This window comes from Anomalospiza imberbis, chromosome 16 (genome assembly GCF_031753505.1).
Source record: "Anomalospiza imberbis isolate Cuckoo-Finch-1a 21T00152 chromosome 16, ASM3175350v1, whole genome shotgun sequence".
Lineage (NCBI taxonomy): Eukaryota > Metazoa > Chordata > Aves > Passeriformes > Viduidae > Anomalospiza > Anomalospiza imberbis.
Window position 1 is genome coordinate 15,899,886 of NC_089696.1, and position 18,913 is coordinate 15,918,798.

The 18,913-nt window shown below is 60.3% G+C and overlaps 1 protein-coding gene across 7 annotated transcripts in view; it reads left to right on the forward strand.

Moving 5' to 3' along the window:
• The first annotated feature begins 211 nt into the window (after window positions 1-211).
• GRID2IP (Grid2 interacting protein) overlaps window positions 212-18,913 on the forward strand; it is a 36,537-nt gene continuing 17,835 nt past the window's right edge. For 2 of the 7 annotated variants that reach the window (XM_068207326.1, XM_068207327.1), the window contains exons 1-5: window positions 3,627-4,279; window positions 6,966-7,120; window positions 16,324-16,575; window positions 18,075-18,160; window positions 18,540-18,609. In XM_068207326.1, the coding sequence (XP_068063427.1) occupies window positions 3,662-4,279; window positions 6,966-7,120; window positions 16,324-16,575; window positions 18,075-18,160; window positions 18,540-18,609 (1,181 nt within the window). In that variant the 5' untranslated portion in view covers window positions 3,627-3,661. Of the gene's footprint in view, window positions 294-3,626; window positions 4,280-6,965; window positions 7,121-9,618; window positions 9,965-13,357; window positions 13,477-16,323; window positions 16,576-18,074; window positions 18,161-18,539; window positions 18,610-18,913 lie in introns of those variants that run through there. The other 5 variants (XM_068207329.1, XM_068207331.1, XM_068207328.1 and 2 more) reach the window with 4 other exon arrangements.

Genomic DNA, 18,913 nt, shown 5'->3' on the forward strand with positions numbered 1-18,913 from the left:
AGCACGACATTCCCTGGGGACGCGCATCCTCCTGTCCCAGGCGCGGGGGGTTCGCTCCCGCACCCGCGGCTCGCACCTGGGCCGGGAGCGCGCAGGGAGCGGCGCTGAGCCCGTCCCTCCGTGCGGTCTGACAACTGAAACCGCCGGGGCCGATTGGGTTACGGTGCCTGCCTGGAACTTGCCAGAGAAACTCGTCCGGTCGCGGCCGCCGATCCAAAGGCTCCCAAACTGCTGGGATGGTTTTCCCAGCTCCGGGTCCCGCTGTGCCGCTGGCTGGAGCTCGGACAGCACAGGTAAGCCTTCCAGGGATGCTCCAGGGGTTTCGGCCAAAGAGGAGATGAATCGTCTTGGTGGGAAGCAGGAGAGGAGCTTCAGTTTCAGGAGGAGACTCGTTTTTACCTTGGTAAACCCAGTGCACCAAACAGGACATGAGAGGGAGAAATGCGGCCAAAATATTCCCGGGGCACAGCTGTCTTGGAGTGCAGCCCAAGACACTTGGGTCCTGATGGAGGATGGAGGGAAAAAGCCATTTCCTCCCATCCTACTGAGACAGCAGAATTTCTGCAGGTACAGAAATAGCTTGGCTTGGGTCACTGGATGTCACCTGGTGAGCCTGGTGGCACAGAAGGGGCTGGGGTGGGCACAAGGGGGTTGGTTTGTGGGGGGACAGGCAGGGTCTGTGTGTGCCACGGTCCCTGGGCACAGCCAGGCCAGGAGCTGCAGGGAGGGCCACCACACTGGGAGTGGCACCAGCATTGCAGGGGAGCTGGCCCACTCTCACTGCCCTTACAGGCTGTGCTCAAGGACAACCAGCCAGCAAATACCTGGACAGAGGCTGAGACTCAGAGGGATGAGGCTCATTCAATCCAAGCACTGTGAAATCACTTAGAAAGTCTCATCTGGTCAAAGTCTGGCAGAAGGTCTTAATGGAAGCCACATCCACTCACATGGGATCCCAGGACTCAGCTCTTTCAAGGATTAAAATTCACTGTCAGTGTTCAAAGTGCTCAAGTCAGTTAAAAATGGAGGGAAAAGAAGCAATTACCTCACTGGCTGAACAACAACAAAAAAGGGGAATTAAATGCAGTTTTGACTGTTTGGGCAGGGAATAGTAACAGAGATGCATGAGTTTGTAGGGGCTGTGTGTGTTGGTGTCAGCACGGGAGGACAGATGCCCCAAAGCCCCAGGAGTGCTGCTCAGAAGGAGATTTGTGCAGGAGAACCTACCAGAAAGGAGCTGTGGAGGACAGGAGGAGCAGGAAGAGGAGGAAGAAGTGGGTTTCAACCGCCTGAAGCTGCGACATGACCACAGAGGTCCCGAGCAGGAGGAAGACCCTGCAGCTCTGCTTGCTCAGGCCGTGCCCAGCCCCGTGCCAGCTGTGCCAGCTGTGCCAGCTGTCCCGGGGAGGTTTCCCCACCCCGTCCATCGCCGCCGGCAGCACGGCCCGTGCCGGAGCCGAGGGGAGGCCGGATCACTGCGTGGTCCATGGAGAGATGCAGACGTCCCTCCCGCTGGTGCCGCAGCAGGACCCGTAATTCCCTAAAACCTCTTAGCGTGCTAAGCCCTGGGATCCCTCAGTGCCGAGGGAGCCGAGGAGAAAATCAGAAATAGCAGCTTCAGGGACAGTCGATGCCAGCGCGGGGGCTCTGTGGCCAAACGCTTGGCTGCTCCTCCCTGCGAGGGCCCCACGCAGCCCCGCACGGAGCAGCCTGGCTGGGGACAGCTCTCCTGGTGAGCCCCAAAGTCCTCGACCCCCAAATCCCTGCAGCAAAGCACGTGTAGGCTGTAGTCCCAAACCCTCGGTGTGTCGCTCACCTGTGCCGGCGGGGCCAGCGAGGTGCCGGCACGCCCAGGTCCCCCCGGCGCTGTCCCCGCTGCTGTCGCTTCGGATTTGCCCTGTGGGTAAAGGATTTCCCTCCACGGGCACTAATCTGTTTTCCCTCCTTCCAGCTCCTAATTCCCCCCAGATCTGCAGGCTCAGGTCAGCACCAGGCTCAGCCAGGACGAGCACGGCAATTAGTCTGCCCGCGCTCCTCTGTGAGATGGAAATAAAGCTAATTAGGAAAAGAAAAGGCCAGAAAGACCTTAGTGCGTGTCTGGCGCTGAGCTGGAGCAGCTGGAAGGGCGCAGGGCTCCCGTAAGAAGGCCGGGAAGGGGCAGCCACCCCCCGCCCGCTCTGTCCCGGTGCCACGGCTGCCGTTTCACCCACCCCGCACCGGCCCCAACCCCGGGGGCTGCAGCGAGGACGGGGGAGCCGGGAAGATGCTCCCAGGAGCCCTGCGGGTACATGGGAAGCGCTTCCGCAGGTGATGGACGAGAGTCAAGAAAGCTTCGAGCCCTTGGTGGGACAAAGCTGCCGGCGGTGAGAGCCCCCGGCGTGCCTGGATGGCCGCGGACTTCTGTAAGTGCTCGAGCCGAGGGGCGGCGAGGTGGAAGGGGTGCAGGTCCCCGCTGATCTGCCGGGCTTTCCCTGGAGCACGGCCCGGAGCAGCAGCACTGGGACCGTCCCAGTGCTTACTGGGCTCCTCCTGAAGCAGTGCCCAGCAGCCCCAGGGATGGGGTTTGGTCGCAGATGGGTTTCATCCCGCTGCTGCCAGGCCTGCCCCGAGCTTCGCCCTCAGCTCTTCCCCTGCGAGTCTCAGTCTCTGTAAGATAATTTGCCCAGGGAGTCTCAGCCTCTGTAATACAATTTGCCCAGGTAAAATTGTCTGGGTTTCATTTTTGTAAGTGCTTAATGTGTGCTCAGTGACACAGATGGAATAAACACGAGGGTAAAAAGCATCTTTGCAGACAGCTGGGATCAAACACAGAGGAAAACCACGTGTGAATGATTTTAGTGAGGGTCAGCGGACAGTGCAGGCACTTACACATCACAGAACCACAGAACGGGAGGGTTGGAAGGGACCACAGCGAGGTCATCTGGACAGCACGGCATGGAAAGGGCATCCGAGTGCACTGTGCCCATCAGCTGGCCGGGTCACCTCGGGCAAAGACGACTCCTGCAGATGTCCAGGGCTGATGTGCCCGATGTCTCCTTGAGCATCCATGGAGCCAGTCCAAACCCTCCACTTGAACCACAAACAAGTCCTGCTGAAAACCATCATCCTGCCATTTTGGGATGCTGCCATCAGGACAACTCATACATGGGAAGGAGAGGGCACAAAGAAATGATCCCGGGAGAGCTGAGAGGATCTGGCAAATTCTAATGAATTTACAGTAATTTTGTAGTTGCAAACAGCTAAAACATTGAGTGTTGAGAAGAGCTGGTTAAAATTAAGCTGGTTTAAGTCCTTGGATCATCTATTCATTAATGTAAAGTGTCAGAGAAATGAACTAATCATTTTGATAGACAAATAAATACAAGAAGGTGCCTAAATGAGGCTTCTGGGGAGAGGGGCTAGGTGGGTGCCCCAGGTGAGACCAGGGCTATGCCAGGTCACATCTGAGTGCCACGTGTAGCCCAACCTCCCCAGCCAATGTGGCCTCCTCAGTGGCACCGCCAGCAGCCAAAGATAGAGTAAAAGCTGTTATTTTTAAGGAAATTTAGAGGAAATACAGGCTCTTGGGCGCGTTTCTTCCCACAGTGAGGGGGACACGGCACACACTGTAGCCCCCCGCCCAATGGGCTCCACGCGGCATCTACAGGAACGACCCCAGACGATGGAAAAGCCATCACAACTCCTCTCTTTCCCTCCTTCTTTTCCAGTCGCAGCCATGCCGGCAACCAACCAGGGCTGGCCCGAGTCCTTCGGGTTCCGGATAAGCGGCTCCGGGCCGTGCTACATCCTGTGGGTGCAGGAGGGCAGCAGCGCGGCGCTGGCGGGGCTGCGCCCGGGGGACGAAGTGCTGGAGATCGAGGGACAGCCCGTGTCCTCCCTGGGCTGCGAGGCGCTCCTGGGGCTGGCCCGGCGCTGCGGCAACGTCCCCCCCAGCATCGGCGTGGTGTCCCGGCTGCAGCACGCCAGCATCCCCCCCGGGCCCCGGGGATGCTTCGGCTTCGAGCTGGCGAGCGAGAGCCCCCCGCGCGTGGCCAGCGTGAGCCCCGAGTCGCCCGCCGCGGCCTGCGGGCTGGAGCCGGGGGATTACGTGCTGGAGGTGGACGGGACGCCGGTGGCGCTGCCCGAGGCGGCGGCCGCGCTGCTGGGGTCGTGCCGCGGGCGCTCCCTGCGCCTGGCGCTGCTGCGGCCGCAGCGCGGGGACACCGCCGGGGACCCCGGGCCCGGCGCCGGCCCCGCGCGCCGGGACAGGAGGCAGAAGGCGCAGGAGTTCAGCAGGAAGGTGAGGCCGGGGTGTGGGGTAAGGGGCCGGGGCGCTGGGCACGCCCTGCGCCGAGCGGGTTGGAGATTCCCACCTCCCGCCTTGGCACGCGGGTGGGGAATGCTCCCGGCTTGGTCACGGGGCTGGGGTGCAGATTTGGGGCATGAACACCCGAGAGAAGGGTCTGGTAATTACCTGGGAGAACAGATGGTGTTGCAAAGGGTTAACCCTAACCCTTGGAGATTCCCTGGGGATGACCCTAAATTCTTGTTCCCTTGCACTACAAGAGCGGGGACAGACCCACAGGGCAGACCCTGCTCTGCTGCGTGCCTGGATGTCCCTTCAAAGTCTGAGCCTGTCACCCCGCAGACATTTTAGTTCTCATTTTGCTGCAAAAGGGAAAACATCAATGTGATTACATCTTCATTGTGCTCCTGTAAGCTTCCTAGTGGGTATTTTACCAAACACCTCGCCTTGTGCTAATTATAAATTTGATCACAGTTGTTTTTTTTCAATCTTTCTAATTTCCATTTCAAAGTAGCCTTTTAAAATGCTGTTATGAAAATAACCAGGCTGGTAGGGCTTTTTTTTGATCCCGAGTTAATAAAGGAACGAGGCATCCATAAAGAGATTTGTGGGTATCAGGCGAATCCCCTCAGTCAACATCTTCATTAAAGATTCACGAGTATCTACTGAGGTTTGGATTCATGGGCGTGGGAAACAGATACCTGCTGATTACAGGAGATTAACGAGGAGGGGCGGTTGTTCCGCGCCGCCTCCGTCTCTGAAGTCACATTAAACCGAGTAAAAGATTCCTGGATGATCACAGGACAGCAAGTTTGTTATGGCGCTGTGAGCACCCCCGTCAGCACCTCTGTCCCCTCCCTCCCCAGCCCAACAAAGCCACCCGGGACAGCCCCGACCAGCGTGGGCAGAAGCAGGAACGCAGAGCTGCTGGCTCCTGGCTGCTGGAGCACAGCTCGGCTGGCAGATGCCTCTCCAGAGGGAATTCACAGCGCAGATGTTTGAAGTGGCTGCAGTTTCTATATGATGTAGAAAATCCTAAAGGTGGGGATCAGGCACAGGGGGTGTTTTACCCCCTCCTTTTCCTGGGAGCCCGGCTCTGCTCGGTGCTGCTGGTGCCCAGTGTGAGGCTGGAAGGTCGGAGGGTGCTGGTGGTTTGTGTTTCACACTGCACCGCCCACGGGTCACCTTTTCCCAGCCTCCTTCGTTCGGAAGAGCCCCGGGTTGAATCGCCTGCCTGGCAGACAGTGGTGTCCGTGTCAGTGGCACTGGAGCAGAGCTGTGCCAGTGTCCTGGCATCCTGGGGGCATCACTGGGAAGCCAGGGAGGTCTCAGTTCCAGGGCAGTGTCTTCTCTTGTCCCCCGTGTGCTCAGGGACGCACTGGGGACTGCATCAGAACCCCGGTGCTGGTGCAGTCCCCATCCCTAGAGGTGTCCAAGGAGTGGCTGGACATGGCACTCAGGGCTCTGGGCTGGGTGAGAAGGTGGCGATCGGGCACAGCTGGGACCCGAGGACTTGGGAGGTCTCTTCCAGCTGAAACGATTTTGTGATTCTGTGGTTCCCACCCACTAAGCCCTGCAATCCCAGCCCAGGTAGAAATTTCACAGCAGTGCTCTGGGATCCATCCCACCAGGAGCACCACAGTCTGTCAGTCCTGTGCTGGACCTGGGCACTGTGCTCACGAGCCAGCCCAGGGGACACTGCTGCTGTGGCTGCCCCAGATTTGGTAACCTTGAAGTTCCACCACTGCTGGGAGCCCCCGCAGTGCCTGGGCAGGGCCAGCAGCACCGGGGGGCTCTGCCGGCGTCCTGGGGCCGGTGTCAGCCTCCCCAGGGAGCTGCCAAGTGGGACAACACCTGCAAGAAATGGCTCTTCCCCTTCCCCAGGCAGGTGATGCCTGTGGCTCCCCGGCAGTGCCACCACAGGGCCACACAAAGCCCTGCACATACCCCCAGTGCCCCGGGGAAGGGTGAGGGGCTCCTCTCCCCTTCCTGCAGGTAAACCCTGCAGTCAAACCTGCTGGCAGCACAAAAACATCACCTTTCAGGAAAACCCAGCACGCACAGGTACCGAGGGGCGGTCCCAGGGAGCTCCTTCATCCCACACGAGAGGTCCCGGTGAGGAGCCAGCTCCCACTGCCCAAGGACAAGGGGCAACCCCCCAGTGTGGGAGGAGGTGAATAAGGAGGGTCCCATGTAGGGTAATTGGCTCAGTGGTGATTAACTAATTACTCTGCCTGTCCCAGCTGGAGAGGATGGGGCAGTGGTAAGGGCAGGACGGAGCTGGCCAGAGCGATCAGGGAGCGATGCACGAAGCTTAAAGAGCTCCAAAAGCCCATTGCAGCATCCTCTGCCAGGCAGACTCCAGCCTGATCCCATCCCAGCTGTGCCACAGCCACTCCTGCAGGGCCAGTGACCCAGCAGAGTTTGGGAGTCTGGGGTCACACCGCTGCTCTGGTGGCCTGTTTGGACCTGCAGTTCCAGGGCCACGTGTGGGAGCAGAGCAGAGCAGGGCTCAGTGATGGGCTGACCTCTCAAGTGTCCCTCTGCTCCCTGCGTGGTTCCCTCCACCTTGGCTGAGCGGGGAGTGGGACACATTTTCTGTGTGGCAGTGCCCTTGCCCACGGTCCCACGCCCTCCTGCTCAGTGCCCCTCTCCTCTGGTGCCCTGTCCCGCGCTGCAGGTGGATGCCATCCTCGGGGGGCAGCCGGAGCTGAAGGAGAAGGTGTTCACCGTGCTGAAGCAGTACGCGGCCGAGAGGAGGGTGGAGTGCCTGGCCCACGCCCTGTGCATGGTGCTCACCCAGGAGTGCCACCAGCCCCTCATCGACAGCATCAGGTACGAGGGGCACCTCCACGCTGCCCTGGGGCCACCAAACCCAGCTTCCAGTGCCTGCTGCCGCGGGGAGCAGGGCTGAGCAGGGCAGGCTGGGCGGGTCCTGCAGGGAAGGTGCCAACCAGTTTCCAAGGGATGGCTGAGCCAAGCTTGGTGGCAGAGGTCAGCCCAGCACCCCTGTGCCCTCCTGCCCAGGGGAGGAGTGTGGGGAGCCTGCACCCACTGCCTCTGCCTGCAGCAGGGGATGTGGCTCCCATTCTTGACTGTGATTTGGAGGGGAGATGGGATTAGCTGCAGAGCCACTGGAGAGTCTCCAGAAGCTTGGCCAGAAAATAATCTGAGTTCTGCAGGGTGAGAGCTGGTGTGGGTGAGGGCTTGGCCAGCGCTGCTGGCAGTGGGGGGGCTGGGGGGTCTCTGCTGGGGCCATGGGCTGCCCGGGGTGCCAGGGAGTGGTCACTCACCCCGGGATGCCCTGGCAATGCTCTGCTGGGGCTCGGGGTCCCCTGCAGCCAATCTGGCAGCGAGGCCGGGGCTGGGGCTGGCCCAGGGACACGTGGTGGGATTACAGCCAGGCTGAGACGATGGCCATTAGGGAATCAGGTCTCCATCTGGCCTCGCTCTGGGCCCAGCTTTCCAATTGCTGCTCTAATCAGAGGAATTGCAAGATATTACAGTTTCCATAACAACGTCCCTGTGCGGGGTCTCTGCTGCGATGGGCAGGGTGGGGGGTGGCTCGGGGCCCTGGCCATGCAGTGTCCCCCAGCTGTGCTGTGACTGCGTGGGGGTCCCCCAGAGCCCACACACCTGGGGACAGCAGGCACAGAGCCCTGCAGGGCCGGGGTGCAGAGGGGACAGTCAGCTGCCCGCAGTCACCTTGTCCAGGTGCCTTGTCCAGCCAGTCCTGTCCCCACTGAGCATTCTGGAGGGAGCCAAGCTGCCAACAGCTGGGGCTGGGGGCAGGGATGGATGGCACCGAGCCACGCCTGAATCATCACCCCAAACTAAATCACAAAATAAGCCCCCACCACTCACAATACAGGAAAATTCTTTCCGTGAAAATGCCTCAAATGCCTCGGATATCCCCTTTGTCATCATCCCTGGGGAATTATACAGGATTACTTCCCCTCACAGAGGGGATTTGAATAAGTGTCCAAATCTTCTTCCGGACCCAAGTCCCTCTGTGGGGGGCACAGCAGGTTCCCCCCAGGATGTCCCTGTCCCAGCAATCCCTGTGTCAGTGAGGGGAGCGTGGCCGGACCCGGTGCTGCCATCCCGAGCTTGCCCCATGCCCAGCCTGTGATGCCAGGAGCAGCACCACGTTATGGCTCCCCAAAACAGGGTCAAACCCCCTGATTGCCCCCTGCCCCCGTGTGAAAGGTTAACGCCAGGGCTGGGGCAACGGGTGCCGTGGGTCTGGCAGCTAATCTGGGTTTAATGGAAATGAAATATTTAGCTCAGTGAAAAGATTTACTGTCTAATCTTAATGAAGTCAAGAAAATAAATAAAAGAGGTGCCTTGGAGACCAGGTTTCCCAGCTGTGGGTGCTGGGGGCAGTGCCAGGCATGCTGCTGTCCTGATCCCAGCTGCTGATCCCGGGGTCTCTCCGATGGCTTTGCTGACAAGCAAGAGCTGTCCCTGCTTTTACTCTCACTGAAGGCAGTGAGCAGCTCCCAGGAGCTCTGGATTCAGGGTGCTGTGAATTCCTTGGGTGATTCCAGCCCGTTCAGTCTATCTGTGACTGAGGAGGGGACCTGAAGCAGCACACAGGGCTGGGAAGGGCCATGGGGGGTTCATGCAGGGGGTGTCCCAGTTCCAGCACTGGCTCTGGGGTGGGAGCAGTGTGGGGGTGCTGCCGTGGCCATCGTGCTGTCCTGGGACACAGGGCAGCCCCCCCGAGCACTGATGTGGGTGCAGTCTGGGCAGAAGAGCCCATCAGACCTGACCCAGCGAGTGTCCTGGGGCTTGTCCCATGGGATCACCTCAGGGGGAACTTGGGACCTCGGGAGTGCCATCGGGCATCCCTGTGAGGCTGTGCCCAGTTCTCCAGGGACTCTTTCCACCTGAGACAGGGACAGTCCTGCACACCCGCGTGATCTCATCCATGTGCTCGCCCTGAGGAGCCCTTGGAGGCTGGGATGAGCCTCTTCTCCCCAGCACGGCCGTGCCATCGGCCAGGGACTGGGATGGATGCCGGGGTGATGGGTCCCCGCCGCTGTTCCGTGCCCAGGGCAGGCGGCTGAGCCCTGGCATGGGCACACGGTGGTGGCGGGCTGTGTGTGCCCGTGTGTCCCCTGTCACGCAGGGCCAGGCGCTGGTACGTCCCCGTCTCCCACTGACCCTCGCGCTGGCCTGATTGGATCTTCCCTCTGCACCAGCTGTATTTATTTCTGTGCTGTCGCTTCTGCCGGCTGTCCCCTGCTGTCCCCTCCCCTGCTGTCCCCTCCCTGGGCTCCCCCCGGGCTTTACCGCGCTCCCTGCAAAGTGCTGCGGCTCAGCGTAACCCCAGACCCCGACTCAGCACGCGGATCCTCCCGGGGCTGCAGCCGCGTCCCCTCTGTCCTCGAGCCGGGCTTTTCCACTACCGGGTTTTTTTCCCCCCCCTTTGTTTTTTATCTCAAATGGATTTCATCCCATTTGCCCAGAATTAAGCTCCTGCAGATTTTAATTTGCTGACATTTTTTTCATCTGCTCGGTTGTGGATAGCGGGATAATGCACGTGCTGTGCCGGGTCCTCCCCGCTCCCATCCCCTGCCCATATGGCTGATGTGTGCAGGCGAAGTGCACAGCTGTAGTTCTGCCCAAGGATGCTGAAATCCCGCTGCCAGGGGGGAAGATGAGCTGTCTCGGGTGAGTAACGAACGCACCTTTCCTGGGAGTGAGGGAAGTGGGTTTAAATCAGGCTCATTCTGGAATGTGCAGCCCCTGGCACTGCGAAAACAAGGTGCGCTGGAAGTTAATTAACTCTTAGCATGTGTATTGCCTCGGAGCCGCTCCGCTCGCGGACTCCGCCAGGAGGGGAGGCTCTAATTTGGGTTATTCCATCACCTGCGACAGCAGAGCGAGGGGTTTGTCCCCTCCGCTCCCCGTGCCGGGGCTGCCCGCGCCCCGCTCGGGCTGGGGCGGGGATGGGTTATTTTGGGCCGGCGCGGTCTCAGGGGGTCACGTCCCTCGGTGCTGCTCTGATTTCTGAGCTGGTTTCAAACCAGGGCAGAGCTGCGGTTCCGGCGGTGCCGGCTCCGCAGCCGGTGCTCTGCAGAGCTGCCGCCAGCACCCCCAGCCCACCCCTGGGCTCTGGGGGCAGGAGCGACCCTCGGAGCCGAGCGGGACACGGGGGATCCTCGTCGGTGTCACGCAGGGCTGTGCACTCGCCCACCCCCACGTCCCGGGCACTGTGTCCCTCTGCAGCGTGGGTGCTCCCGGCGGTGCCGTGCCAGGGATGCAGCAGCCCCCGGCAGCGCCGTTTGGGTTAAAAACATCAGTTTGCAGTGCAACTGGGGGGAAATTCAGATCCCATCCTCCGAGCCGCACTGCTGGGAACAACAAATGCCCTGGTGGTCACACAGCCACTGCCCTGTTAGCCCGGGCTGGCGTGGGGGATGTGTGTGATCCAGCCCCTCGCCCCGGCTGCATCCTTAGGGGAAGCTCTGGCTCTGTTTGGACTGTGAGGTGCTGTCTTGGGTCTCCTGTAAGTCGTGCTGTGCTTCAGGGCTGCGGGTAGGACAGTGTGGGGCAGTTTGATCTTCACTGCTTTGGTTTTGCTCCGTTTGCTCCCGGGGAAAAGCCAAGGGAGCCGTGCTGGGCTGGGCTGGGCTGGGCTGAGCCCGCTCCCACCGCAGCCAGCTCTGATCGCCGGCACAGCTGAGATCGCTGCCCATCGGGGGCTCCCTTATTACGGGAGAAATTCCACCGAGTCCGTGTTAATGACGCTCCCAACACAATCTATTTGTCTCAGCTTGTTTTTCACGGCAATAAAACTGCTTGGCGTGTTCCCGTATTAAACTGCTCCAGCCATCTGTGACCGGCCCTGGATCAGAAATTTCATTCCAGCCATTAGGATTTATATATTATGGATTGTGCTGCTTCCCTGCTTCTCACCCCCCTCCACATACCCACTTCTCCAGGGCTGGGGGGAGCTTCCCAGCTCTTTCGGATGTGGATGGAGCATGAGAGACCCCCTGAGTCCCTGATGCTGTCACTGACACTGTCCTCCTGTCCACGGCCCCGGCATCCCCACTGGAAAACCACCTGGATCACAGGATGGTAATGGAGGAAAAGCAGCTCTTGTTTGCTTCCATTAAAAAAAAAAAAAAAAATCCCTAATCTGATGGCCCAGCATATGCTCAACTGCCCAAAAAAAAGGGGGAATTAGGGCGGCAGGGAACAAAACGTGTCAGCAGTGAGACAATTGGGAGCAAGTTCTTTTTTTATTGGTGGAGTTCAAATAGGTCATGACCAAAATGCCTCGGTGGGAAATCTCCTGATAGGAGATTAAATTCCTTTGGCAAATCAAGCTCCGGCTGGGATGCAGATGGGATCAGCCTGGCCCGCCTGCTCCCTGCCGGAGTTGCAACTTTTATTTTGGGAATTGGTTACTTAGGATGAGTTTTCCAGTGTCTTAAAGAAAACAGGGAAAGCAGCCTGGAGCTGCAGGAAAAGCCTTTCTGGGGGTCTCTTTGAAGGTCTCCGTGTCCCCGGAGCTGTGGGACCGCCTGTCCCTGCCAGGGCAAGGACAAAGCCACCAGGTCGTGGTGCACAGCGTGGTTTGGGCACAGGGACCCTGGATTTGGGACAGCCGAGGGCACCCTGGGGTGCTGATGGGGAAGGGGACCCCCAGCCAGGCACGGGGTGTGCCTCTGCTCCGGGGGGACTCTTTGATGAATGGTTGCCGGAGCTGGAGCAGGGATGTGTCAGGAGAGGGTGGCCCTCTCCAGAAGCTGCCGGGGGTTTGGGCTGTCCCCGGGGATGAGCGGGGTGGCCGGGGAAGGGCTGTGAGGGGCTCCCCGCGCCGTGCTCAGCCACTGCCTCCCAGCCTGCCCGCACTCCCGGGCGGAAAAGCGCCTTCACTCCTGGTGACTGGTGGCAGTGGTCCCATCTGCAAAGCACCTGCAGCCAGATGAGTGATTGTGGAGCCTCCCAGCACGGGGAGAACGGGAAGGGGATCACAGCTCCGTGCTGCTGCCGGGCTGGAGCGAGTTCTGCTCCTGCACGAGGGTCCGGAGGCTCCGCATCCCCCGGGGCTGTGACCCCGTCCCACACACACAGGTAGATGAGGTTCGAGCGTTTGGGGCTCATAAGCAGAATTCCTGTTCTGGGGGTAAAGCCTGCAAGAGTTTTCTCTCCCGGATTTTAGCATTTGGCTGGACCGGCAGAGCTTTTCAGGACTGGCAGTGGTTTCCACAGCACAGTTTAGACATAATCCAAGTGTAGCTCAGTGTTTTAATCCACTCCGGGACGTGTTTTTCTGCACAACTGACAAACTCAAGGTCGGGTCTTTGCTGGTTGTTTTGGGGCTAAACCGTCCGTTTTTCATTTCTCCTTCCTTTGCTACTACCTGGGGATTTTGTGTGATGTTGGCAGCTCTGGGAAGCCTCACATGCTCTTCATCAAACACCAGTGATGTGCTTAGAGACGGTGTTATTTAAATTAAAGAATGGTTTTCTCTTTTATTCTTTCTTACTGAAAGGCACTGCTGTGTTGCCCGGGGGGTAAAGGATTGTTCCACGCAGGGGTTTGGGCCCATGACTCTGGTCCTGCTCCTGCTCCCGGTCCAGCCTGGCAGCCCCACCTCCCCGCCCAAAACCCGCACCCCTGGTGCCGTTTGCCTTTAAGGTTTCTCACCCCTTTCTGCAGCACGTAATTTAAACACAAGCACTTTAGAAGTCAACTAATTAGCACCAGGCAGGCATCCCCCCGGAGTTCGGCGCCGAGCCGTGCCCTCCTTTCTGAGGAACGACGAGATCGTTCCAGCTGGAAATTACAGCGCCTGCAGTTTTTAGGGGAAGAGGGAGGGCTGGCGGCTGCGAGCCGGGGCTGAGCTGGGCAGCGGGGGCAGAGCTCCGCCGGAGGCTCTCGGCCGATGGTGGAGCTGCTCCTGGGGCTGGCAGCGTGGCGGAGCGGGGCCGAGGGGCCGAGCCAGGTGCGGGTGCCGGCGCCCGGGCCCGTCTGGCCGCGCTCCCCGGGCACGGCGGGGGTGCCACCCGCGGGGTGGCACCGGCTGGCGCTCGGGCTGTCGGAGCGGCCGCGTCGTGGGCGTGAGCCGAGCCTGAGGCTCAGCTGCATGAGGATCTGAAGCATCTCCCCTTTGTTCCCGCCGCACCCTGACAAATGGGAAAGGACCGGAGTTTCTCCCGGCATTTTCGGTACGTGTCCCTGCTCCGCTGCTCCGTGGGGTGCCGGCAGAGCCTCGTGCCTCGCGGGCATTCCTGGGATGGCTCGGCTGCCTCTGGGGGCTGTGGGGACCCCGCTGTGTCCCCGGGACAGCCCTGCCACTGCCCCGCGCCCGCCGCGGCACCGGCCGCTCACCGACGGGGAGTCGGGCGAAGCTCGGACGGGGAGTTGGGGTGGGAAGAGCCCGTCTGGGGCTGCTTTGTCTCCAGGACTGTAGGCCAGCCCGGGGGGATGAGGACGTGGCGCTGGGGGTGTGATGGAGCGAGGCTCGCTGTCCCCTCGCTCCCCTGGCTCAGCAAACTTGCGGCAGCTTCACGCGTCCCGGCCAGGCTGGAGCCGCCCCTGCTGCCCTCCCCAGGGACGGGTCCTGTCCCGCTGAGCCCCAGCATCGGCACCCGGGCCGGACTGTCCGGGGGAGCTCGGTGCCCCTCGCAGGACATGTGCATGTGGCACAGGGGCTGGCCAGAGCGCTGGCTGGGCATGGGGGAGGCAGCTCCCTGCGAGGGTGGGCTGCAGAGCGGGACTGTCTGTGCAGGGGTGGGTGGCCAGTGACCCACCTGGCAGCTGTGGAACGGGAGTGTGGCACAGGTTGAGAGGTGCCAAAGGGAGCCCGAGCAGGAGCCGAGGGCAGGGCACAGGCACAGTGGCACGCTGCCACCATCCTGGCTGGGCTGCTTTGGGGATGGGGTGAAGGTAAAGCAGCCTGGAGCAGCTGGGACCTTTCCTGGCCTGGAAAATGCCCTGAATTCACATCCATGTCTTCGAGCAGACTGAGTTCTCCTGAATGAGTGCAGAAGCTGCTGCAGAGAAGGGCTGGTGCCCTGGGGCTCAGTGGCACTGGACATGGGAGCAGGCACAGGGCTCAGGGATGGGGGTGCCTTTCCCATCCCTTCTCCAACAGGAAACAGAGCTAGGGCTGACCTGGAGCACCTGAGGAGGAGGAAGAGGAAGCAGAAGGCACAAGGCCAGCACTGTATGACCCTGGTCCTGCTTGACCTCCACAGCCAGGGTGGGCACCTCCATGCTCCGTGAATCCCAGTGGGATTTACTGGGAGAGGGAAACCCCAGCTGGGTGCTGCTCCTTGGTGCCATGCCAATGGACAAAGCCAGGTTTATCCTGTGGGATGGCAGGACACTGCAGGAACAGCCACGGAAAGTGTTTTGCCTGCTTTGGTGGGCTTGTTTGCAGCAGTCAGTCAGATCTCTCCTGTCTGGGCCCTGCTGTGCCCCAGCGCCGAGCCAGTCCTGGGGCAGAGCCAGTGCCGGTCCTGGGCCGGGTCTGGAGCTGAGCTCCTCAGCCTAGTGCTGAAGCAGAGGCTCGTGCAAAGTGGGACAGCTCTGCTGGAACGAGCAGGGCCGATGTAATTTGGCCAATTAAATGGGATTGTGCTCATTTTGCCTGTGAGGAACCCGGACTTCTCCCTGGTGGGTGCCCAGCCTGGGGCAGAGGCTTGCGGGACTCACATCCTCCCCTGTCCCACAGGGTGAACTTGATTAGCAAAATTTCCCTCTTTTTTAGTTGCTGCTTAATCACAAATCACCTGTGAATTGCACCAGTGTGTTACTTGTTTTAAATTGTCACCAGATGCTCTGCGTGAGCATCTGCCAGCCTCGGGTGGCTTGTGGGCTGCCTTCTCCTGCACCAGCCCTTGTTTTGAGTTCTGCCTTTGGCTGGGGGAAATAGAGATGTCCTGGTCCCGGTGGATTTGGGATTTGAAGCCTCTCCTCCTCTGTCTCCACCCAGGTTTTTGCGTTCCCTTGGTGAAGCTGCCCGAGGGAGCCCTGTGGGATCCCCTGCCAGCCCCAGCTGTGTCCCGCTGGTGCCACCCCTCAGAGCAGCTCCCTCTGGGTCCTGTGGCACCAGTTTGGCCCAGTTCCCGCTCTGGTGGGACACGTGGTCCCCAGGCAGCCGGGGGTGTGCTCACACCCCTCGAGGCTGTGATAACACCGGTGCTGTTCTCACACCCCACGAGGTGCCGGGCGCTAACGAAGCTGCGCTGCCGAACCTCCCGAGCTGGTTTTGTCTAAACGAGCTGCAGCTGCAGGAGTTGCTATAGAAACACTTGGAGATGACAGCTCCTCCAGAAGCCCCTAAATGTGCGAGTGGAGGCCAGGGGAAGGTGAGCAGGTGTTGGGGTCTGGCTGCTGTGAGGCAGAAGGAAAAGGAAAAGTGTCTCCCGGGGTTATGGAGCTCACCCCGGCCCAGGTGGGAGTGGTGCCTCCTCCCTCCCTCCCTCCTGGGATCCTGCTGTGCACTCCCCGTGCGTGCCCTGAGTGTCCTGGGGGTCCTTGCAGGGGCACAAAGGCCACTTGGCTCCTCCTACCAGGCAGAGGGGAGGTGACCCAAAACAGAGCAAGTTCCTGGGGTGTCCCCTTGCCTGCGGCATCGTCGTGCCCGTCCCCGCAGCACCGTCATCTCCCAAGGGGCACGAGGCTCCTGCCTGGCTGTGGAAGGAGCTGGAATGTGGGACTGTTCAAGGCTGGGGCCCAGCAGAGCAGAGTCTGGGGTAGGAGGTGCGGGGCAGCATTTTGGGGGTCCCAGAAGAAGCGGGTCTGGGGAAGGTTCCAACATCATTGCTCCGACGGAGCTCTGCATGGGATGGGGGAAGAGATGAAGCTGGTGTCCCCCTGGTGTCCCCACGGTGTCCCCAGCACCCTCGGTTCCCCCAGCCCCAGCACTGGCAGCTCTGGGAGGACTGAGGCCAAGCTGACACGAGGAGCTGAGATCTTTCCCTCCCAGGGATGCCCGGATCCGCAGCTCTGTGCCACAGCTGCCTGGGCCCCGCTCCTCACTCTCCTCCCTTGCCCGGTTTCGCCAGGATTTTCATCCCCAAGAAGCACCGGCAGCGCTTTGACGAGGTGGTGTCGCAGAGCCTCATCAGCAAGCTGTGCCGCTCCAAGAGCGAGCACAGCAACCGCCTGCGCCGCAGCCGCAGCGAGGACCACCAGGAGCGGCTGCTCGTGTCCACCCGCGCCAGCTCCGTGCCCCGCAGCCACGAGGAGCTCAGCAAGAGCCTGCGCAAAACCACCTCGCTCATCACCAGCAATGTGGCCTCGGGGGCTGCCCGCAGGTAGCGCCTCTGTGGGGCCCGGCTTTGCTGGATGGAATGCGGGAGGGGTGCCAGGGAAAGGGAGGGGCATTCTCTGGGCAGCTCTCCTGGGATCAGGATGGACAGAGAGCTCTCCCTCTGGAAGGCTGGGCAGCTCTGCGGCCCTTGTCCCAGCGCCGGGGCACCCTCGGTGTCCCCTCGGCTCTGCAGGGCTGCCTGGACGAGCTGTGTGAGGAGCTGGGGTGGCACTGGCAGGCCGAGAGGGGATGTCTGCTCCTCGCTGGGTGGGATGCAGGCTGTGCCAGCAGGATTCCAGGTACCCAGCTGTGCCAGCAGGATCCAGGATGCCTGCTTGTGCCAGCAGGATTCAGGGCACAGAGGAGGCTGAAAGGAGGTTGGAGCCAGGCTGGGGTTGGTCTCTTTTCCCAGGTAACAAGTGTCAGGATGAGAGGAAATGGCCTCGAGTTGCAGCAGGGGAGGTTTAGTTTGGATATCAGGGAAAAGTCCTTCACAGCAAGGGTTGTCAAGCATTGTCACAGGGCAGTGGTGGCGTCCCCACTCCTGGAAGTGGTGAGGAAATGGTGAATACGGCACTCGAGGACATGGGTCAGTGGTGAACACGGGGGTGGTGCTGGCTCGACAGGTGGGTTTCGTGATCTGAAAGGTCTCTTCCGACCCTAAGATTCCCTGATTCGAGTCAGTGTCTGGCCCTGCCCTGCCCCAGCAGGTGTCTGGGTGCCAGGCTGTGGGAGGAAGGCGGGACAATCCCTGGAGCACAGGGATTAACCCACTTCCCTCCCGTGCCCAGATGGCCAGACTGCAGCGCCCCGGAGGGCGGGGAGCTCCCGTGCTGCCGGCAGACCCTGCCCCGACCCAGGCAGCAGGAGAGCAGGGGGATCCAGGCTCCAGCCCACCTTCCTGCCAGGCTGATCTTCCCTGTGACTTGTCCAAAATGCACTCCCAGCCCAGTCTCCCTCCCTGCCAGCACAGGATCGCGCTGGTTGGAAATGATCTCAGTAATGCTGCCTTCCCCCAGCTCCCTGCAGGAACAGCTCCCAGCTCCAATCAGCCTCCCAGCAGGGAGATTTCCTAATGCTCCTTCCAAAATTTCCTGGAGGAACTTAATTCCTCTCTCATCAGCCTACGAGACCTTTGCTCCCTGAACCACATTGTCTGTCTAATTCTCTGTAATAAAGAAACACAGACTGGTTTGGGTTGGAAGAGGCCTTAAAGATCATCCAATTCCAACTCTCTGCCATGGAGGAGGGGGTGGAACCAGATGATTTTTAGCTTTTATACATATATTTATTCTTTAAATCTATATATTTATCCCATATTCCACTTTGAAACCGCATTTGAAAGACACTTTGGTATCAAAGAGGAACCTGTGGGGACATTGGGAGCGTTGGGGACTCGAGCACTCAGGAGAACCTGGGCTAACAGGGCTGTGGAGGGGCTGGGGGAGGAAACAAGGGCTGGATCTTCTACTCTGACATCCTGTTTGCCTTTTTCACCCACAGAACCGTGCGAGTTTATAAAGGCAACAGGAGCTTTGGCTTCACGCTCCGTGGCCATGCCCCGGTGTGGATCGAGTCTGTCCTGCCAGGTAAGAACACGAGATTCGGGGCATCACTTACTGATCTCTGCTCTGAACTTGAAATGTTAAGTGCTGTTTGCTAGAAGAGAGCAAAAGGGACTTTCCCAAGGCTCAGTGGTGGAGTTTTTCCAGAATAATGAGCATCCTTGGTACAGTTGGGTTTGGCTTTATCCACTCCCTGTTGTGAGGAGTGGGAAATGTGTTCAGTGGCCATCCTGAAAGGACACCAGTACTCCCAGTGCGGGCTGGCTGCTGCACCCCGCTGGCTGAACGGTCCCAGCCCACCCAGATAAGCCAGGTGCAGGGGTGCCCTGCCTGGGGGTGTCCCTGGACCCCCATCCCAGGCAGAGGTGCTGCAGCTGAAGCCCCTTTGTCCGTGTGCCTTTAGGGAGCCCGGCGGAGAAGGCTGCCCTCAAAGCTGGAGACAGGATCCTGTTCCTCAACGGCCTGGACATGAGGTAGGAGCTGTGCAGGGCACCCAGGGCCAGGGGCAGGGGCTGAGCACACGCTGTGGTCACTCTTGGGCAAGGGGAACGGGAGCTGCTGGCCCCGGTCCCCATGTGCTGCCGTGCACAGGGGTTTGCCCTGTGGGGACAGCTCCTTTAGTGCTGCTGTACAAAACCTGGCTCTAAGAGGAGCATTTCCTCCACCCCAGCTCCTCCTCTGAGTTCTCTGTGCAGGACAGTTTATACAGGCTGGGTTCTGACTGCAGCCCAGCCCAGTTTCAGGCACTCTGAGTTAATCTGTATGTGTTAAACACCT